The 6,589-nt window shown below is 38.5% G+C and overlaps 1 protein-coding gene across 1 annotated transcript; it reads right to left on the reverse strand.

Annotated features, from left to right (window-relative positions):
- Positions 1-483: 483 nt before the first annotated feature.
- On the reverse strand, positions 484-5,223 carry Rgs1 (regulator of G protein signaling 1). The gene is made up of 5 exons (XM_041649088.1): positions 5,087-5,223; positions 4,660-4,740; positions 3,982-4,043; positions 2,009-2,172; positions 484-1,295 (listed from the first exon to the last, which is right to left on the reverse strand). The coding sequence occupies exons 1-5, from the start codon at positions 5,221-5,223 to the stop codon at positions 1,110-1,112; spliced, it is 630 nt and encodes a 209-aa protein (XP_041505022.1). The 3' UTR covers positions 484-1,109.
- Between the last annotated feature and the right edge of the window lie 1,366 nt (positions 5,224-6,589).

Raw genomic sequence — 6,589 nt, forward strand, 5'->3', positions numbered from 1 at the left:
AGCAGAAAGTACAAATCCTTTGCTTCAGTTTTTAGAATTTCTATTATTTTTGAGATTATAATAAAAATAAATACTTCCACCTTCCCTTCTTCCAAGTCCTTCCATATACTTTCCTTGTTCCATTTCAAATTAATGGCCTCTTATTTTGTTAATTTTTTTCACACAGATTTGTGTGGAAATTTAAGAATATATGTATTTAAAATTCCACATTTTTACATAAATACACCATTCTAGACCTGTATAATGTTGCGTGTGTGTATGTTTCCAGGGGTGAGCATTTGGTATTGGATAAATAATTGGTATGCTCTTCTCTGAGTAAGACTATTTCTCCCACTTTTAGCATGCCGTAGTTGCCTGCTGTTCTTTGTGGAGGCCTCCTGGACTTCCCTTTGTTCCAGCATGCATATTGTTTTCCTCATCCAATTTTTTAAACATCAGAGTAAGGAAAGACCAGAATCAAAGTAATGATAAAATAGAGGAAGGCATATCTCTCTATATTTTAATATAAAGTTCCCATTTACTTTTGACTCTATGATAAATTAATTTACAAATGTGTTATGACTTCTTAGTTTTAGGACAAATAGCTTAGGTTAAATACACAATTCTCTTCCTCTACTCCAAGCCAAATACAATTAAATAAACAAATAACAAAACTATTTGTGTCAGTAATAGCAACTGTGGTCTACAGTACATACTTTTGCCGTCCACCGGAAGGGGACGGCAAGAGTTCAACACAATCTACACAACAACACGTAGCACATACGTCCGCTGTCCTTGAGCTTATCATCGTGATCAGTCACGTACAAAGTGTCCATAGTTTCTGTGTTGCCAGTCAGCTGACCTTCCCAGGTCTGAGGGTTCTAATAGAGTCCCCTGTATTTCATGACAGTATCACAGTAGCTCCTTCCCTTTGTTGCTCCATGTCTTCCTGCTGATGCTCCCTCAAGTCTCTCTCTGGATAGGTTCCATGTAAAGTCATTCTGAGTTGTTCCTCCTTCTACTGAGCCTGCTGAGTCACCAAAGCAGGCCAGACGATCACGCAGGCAGTGTCGCTGGCGTTTCCTTCTGTCCTTGATACCATCTCTTAGTTCCTGTCAGCCAGGAAGCCTTCACTTTAAGCTACTAGCCTGCAGGTCATTTAGAAGATTTAAGTAAATATTTGATTTCAGGAACCTGGGATAAGAGTCCTTTTCCATAAGTGTGTATATGACTTTTTGTGCTTCATCAAAAGATGTGGGGGTTGGTGATTTAATCTTCTTGGCTGTGGATTCTCGAGTACGAAAGTCAATATTGATCTGAAAAAGAAATAGTTGTTAATTAATGTGCACTTGCTGTTTATGATACTTTCTATTATGCTATTGCTGTTTCAGATGCGCCTTAAGAAAATGGTTTTACATTCCTATTTTTATCATTTTAGCTATGTCTTGAATTGCTATTCTAAGCTAGCTCTTTACTAGGTGTGTGAGAGGCACAAACAAAAATATATAACAAAAAGAGGTTTTGATTTCTGCTTCTGTTTATGGCGTAGTTGGAAGGAGCGAAATTAAATAGACATGAAAAACTTAAATATCCATAGAATGTAGCCATACACCAAACCAAAGTGTCATGGACATTTGAGGTTTACCGAATGCAAGTATTTTCCTGAAGATCAACACAGCTAAAAAGCTGCACATGTTTTTGCTGCTTCAGTTGTGTGTTACACTAGTCTGCATTTTATCCCTATCTGAGTTCACTAAGGGTTCCTTAACCTACTGATCTGGCCCGGGCTACTTCATTCCATTCCTCACCCAATCAAGTTGGACAGTTTTGAAAAATCAGTATTTTTCGTCTCTGTACTGGTACTTTTACAAGTAGAGGGACTAATCCCACCTCACTGAACATACAAATGCACACCTGTGTCTAAAAGCATGATGCGGAGGTCTTCAACCTAACCTGTGTACCGAATGCATTTCTTTTTTTGGGAGAATTTACACACACTGATGCTAATGACAATGACTTTAGTACTCACTTGTTTCACAGCGTCTGTGTGCACAAATGCTTTGTATATATCCTCTGCTTTGCTGCTCAAAAGATCAGACTCTGTTTTCTTATAATCTTCGCAAGCCAACCAGAATTCAATATTCTCTTCACTGAATTCAGACTTTAGAAAATTTCCAAAAACGCTCTGACCAGCTAAAAAGAGAGGGGTTGTGTAAATTAAGTGAGCCAGTAAATGAATATATCATAGAAGAAATTTATAAGCAAATTCTACTATTCTTATATGTACCAAGGCGTGAGATTGTGACCGCTAAAATAGTTGCACCATAGCTTGCAGGCAGCCTTGGGGATTCTGTTATGTGTAGAAGAGGAATCTGTTAGCTGACTATCTCACTCACGGTCACACACTGCCTTGTGTATTCATGCAAAAGTGCTATGCTTTCTGCTGTATTTAGGTTGAACTCAAGTTCTGATTATAGAACAATGTCATTACTTAGAGACGACAACATCTGAGCAAGAGTGTAGAGTGACTTTTTTTTCCATAAGGAAATGTTAGTGACTGAGGGTATTGACATCAGGTTGATAATTAAAATATAATTGCCTCATCCAAAAATGGTAGTCAGCTAAAGTTAAGTCTGTGTGTTACTTGCATGCTTGGTACACTGAATGCATTTGCTAGTGTGGTTGAGATTTATATGCTGTTTACTCAGTTAGTTAAACTTTAAACTAAGTCTTGTAATCACATGATCCAACTATTCTGAATTTTTTAGTCCTCATCAAGTAATTTTCCTTAGGTCTTTCTGTGGAGGAGAGGGTGAACTCTCTCTCTCTCTCTCTTTCTCTCTCTCTCTCTCTCTCTCTCTCTCTCATATTACCTTATTTAATGTGCACTGTTGTTTTTCCTCCATGATTGTCTGTGTGAGGGTGTTGGATCTCCTGAACTGGATGGAGATCCAGAGTTGTGAGCTGGTATGTGGGTGCTGGGAACTGAAACTGGGTTCTTCTGGAAGAGCATCCCATGTTCGTAATTGTTGAGGCATCCCTCCAGTCCTTGGAACTTATTCTTGAGATCAAGTTGCACCTCTGAATAAAGCTAAAGTTCTAAGACTGCTGCAGTCTTATGATGGGGGAGGGGAACTGGTCTCAGTCTTTCCTTTCTTTCATAACAAAACTCCCACAAGCCTCTCATGAGCTTGCCTATATTAAAATATACCTGCAGAATATACTAGATATGCCCCAAGCATCTTTATGGCAGTGATAAACTGTGTCTTTGCATTCGAATCCTTTTTGCCTTTAAAATACCTTCCACATAAGGTGGATGAATGAAAGCTAATAAGCATGTGAATGATAGAATACTAAGTAAAGGAATACTGCTTTGAATATCCCTGCTTTTGAAAGTACCCTTAAAATAGTAATTCATATGATGTGATATTTTCTTGTCTTTTGAAACTTTGAAACTGCAACATAATTTTATTTATCTTTATTTTGATTTTTGAAAGCTTACATTCTCTATGGATATGTGTGTGTGTGTGTGTGTGTGTGTGTGTGTGTGTGTGTGTGTATGTGTGTGTGTCTCCCTCCTCCTTTGCCTGTCTCCATGCAGGACCCATAAAGGCCAGAAGAAGGCATCAGATCCTCCAAAAATGGGATGTCTGTGAGACAGATGGAGTAAGTGCAGGGAAACAAGTCATTAAGAGCAGCAAGCACTCTTAACCAATCAGCCATCTTCTCCGCAACCCAACATAATTTTAGTTGTGTTCTTGAATTCGTGAAAACATGTATCTTGTAGTTGTCCTGGCAGATTTGTCTAAAAGACAGTGGTAAAATCTAGTGTTATTCTACCAAGTCTTATTGTGATGAAATTACCAATGAACTTAGAAAAACTAAACTATTACTTTTTGTGTAATGCTCCTTCCTTCCTTTGATAATATACATTAATCAGACATCCAATCTACTGAATTAAAGATCTGACCTCCAAACAATGGATAGTTCATGAATACTTACTCTGGTTGGCAAGAAGTTTTTCCAGAGACTGAGACCACTGCATTACTTCCTCAGCAGAAAGTCTATAATTAATAAAATGACATAAATTATTAAGCTGTTTTCTGTAATCTCAAAAGAAAAAAATAATGGTTGTTACCCTTTGATGACTAAAATTCTTATTATAATGAGTTTTATTATAAATTTTATGTATGAAATCCCCTTTAATTGCCATAGTTATGAAAAATAATCTGTCAAGACAGCTAAAAAAATCCAAGCAGATAAAACTGAACAATATAACCATGAGTAGAAACTTGTTGTGACATCTTTGTAATTAATATCAATTAACTCTAATGTGGCTTAATCTTGTTTGCCATGTTGCCTAAAATAAATGAAGTTCATTGCACACAGTATTTTTTGTATTTTTTTTTTTAAAGAAAAGAACAAGGTTTTACCTTAACCAATGCTGGCCTTAAACAAGTGATAATCCCTCTGCCTCTGCCTTCCAAGTGCTAGAATTACATGACTGAACCACAATGCCCAGAAGCCTGCAGTCTCAGTATTTTGCAAAGATGACAGTCATCTTTAAGGATGCTTATACAGTCCTAACAATTCAGTACATACACGTCTTTGCTTATACAGTCCTAACAATTCAGTACATACATGTCTTTGCTTATACAGTCCTAACAATTCAGTACATACATGTCTCTGGACTTGGATGATTTCATTCCCGAGTCCAGATGTGGGATCATAGATCTCAAGTACGCTTTCACATCCATTCCACTACAAAACACAGCAAAAAATAACAAATTACTAGGAAAGCTCACATTATTTATAAAAAGAAAAGAACACAAAGCAAAAATATCTGAGGAAGAAAGTAACAATGAAACATAGACGATACAATATTTTGCTGTTTTAAAATAGAGCTCATTTTTTGGAGTCAAAGTCCAGAAAGATTTCCACTCACTGTCCTGTACCACGATTTATATTTGATTAAAACTGAATCTCAGTTATAAGGCACAACAGATAATTGCTCTGAGCTACATAAACTAAATGCCAAATTCATTTCCATTTGTTCGTGCTCTTTGGTCATAAAAGATAACCTAAGTGAGACTCGGAAGGAACTTACAAAGTCTTTGGCTTCTTCTTTTGTGTCTTGTCATCTAGAAGTGAATGGTTAGGTTCTTTCAGATCCTTTGGGTTAGCGGAGAAGAACATTCCTGGCAGCTTGTCCAGCCTTGGCATGGAGATGGCAGCAGCTCTCATGGTCTTCTCGCAATGAGTGTGAGTCCGCGTCGGCTGCTTTATATAGCGTCGGCAGACAGATTCTTGCTGTGCAGGGAGTGTGTTTATCAAGTGATGTTACCACAGACACTGAAGTTCCTCCTTTCTTGGTGTGTTGTGACGTGTATCGTGAAGAAAAAAATAAGTGCACAGTGATGTCTTGTGGTTGAAACTCAGCCAAATGAGAGCAGGTCACTTGATTAGGAAGGCACAAAGAAAATTACACACACGTACAGAGGAGGGCACACGTCTGGAGAGGCAGCGTCAGTCTTTGGTTTGAGGGAGTGCTTGCTTCTTCCTGAAAATCGTTATGTTCTGATCATTGTCACATTTGCTATATTTAATGTGTCATGTGGGAATTCAACTTTAGAGTTGTGTCCCCCTCTATGCCTTGGGTAGTCCTTAACTATAAAATCATTTGATCAAAAATATTTCCCCTTTTTAAAAATTGAAAAGAGATTTTTGTCATACAATGCATTCTGATTATGGTTTCCCCTCCCCCAGGCCCTCCAACATCCCCTCACTTCCCCACCCACCCGAGTCCACACTCTTTCTTTCTCTCTATCTCTAGAATACAAACAGGCATCTAAAAAATAACATAAAATAAAAGCAAATACACCAGAATAGATAAAAAAAAAACAAACAAACAAGCAAACAGAAGAGAAAGAGCAGAGGTTATGGCAGCATACTTGCTAAAAATGTTAGATTTTTCTTGTTTTAAGGAACTCTATGCTTTTTAGGTAAGAAAAATGTGGTTTTGTTTGGCAAATTTTACTAGAGTGATATATAAGGTAATGGCTCTCATTATGTCATTTCCACGTGGTTTCTCATTGCTTCTCCTTCTTCCTCCCTTCCTTGCTCCCACTTTCTCCCACGTTTCCCTTTTCTCTCCCAACAGCTCCTCTTCTGCTTTTACAGCAAAGTGCATTCTATTATCTTGTTTTTTTCTCCCCCTACTCCATGTTGACATCTCTCTCCTCGCCTCTTCCCATTTCCCTCTCCCTCTCCCCCTCCCCTTCCCTCTCCAGTCCTAAGAGAAGTCAGGGTGCCCTGCTCTGTGGTAAGTCCAAGACCCTTCCCACTCCATCCAGGTCTAGGAAGGTTTGCATCCAAACAGACTAGGCTCCCAAAAAGCCAGTACATGCAGTAGAATCAAAACCCAGTGCCATTATCATTGGTTTCTCAGTCAGCCCCCATTGTCAGCCACATTAAGAGAGTCTGGTTTGATCACATGCTCCATCAGTCCCAGTCCAGCTGGCCTTGGTGAGCTCCGATTAGATCAGTCGCACCATCTTAGTGGGTGGACGCACCCCTCGTGGTCCTGACTTCCTTGCTCATGTTCTCCCTC

Source organism: Microtus oregoni, unplaced genomic scaffold (assembly GCF_018167655.1).
Source record: "Microtus oregoni isolate MIOR12 unplaced genomic scaffold, Mior012 000003F_ref0000135, whole genome shotgun sequence".
NCBI classification, from domain to species: Eukaryota; Metazoa; Chordata; class Mammalia; order Rodentia; family Cricetidae; genus Microtus; species Microtus oregoni.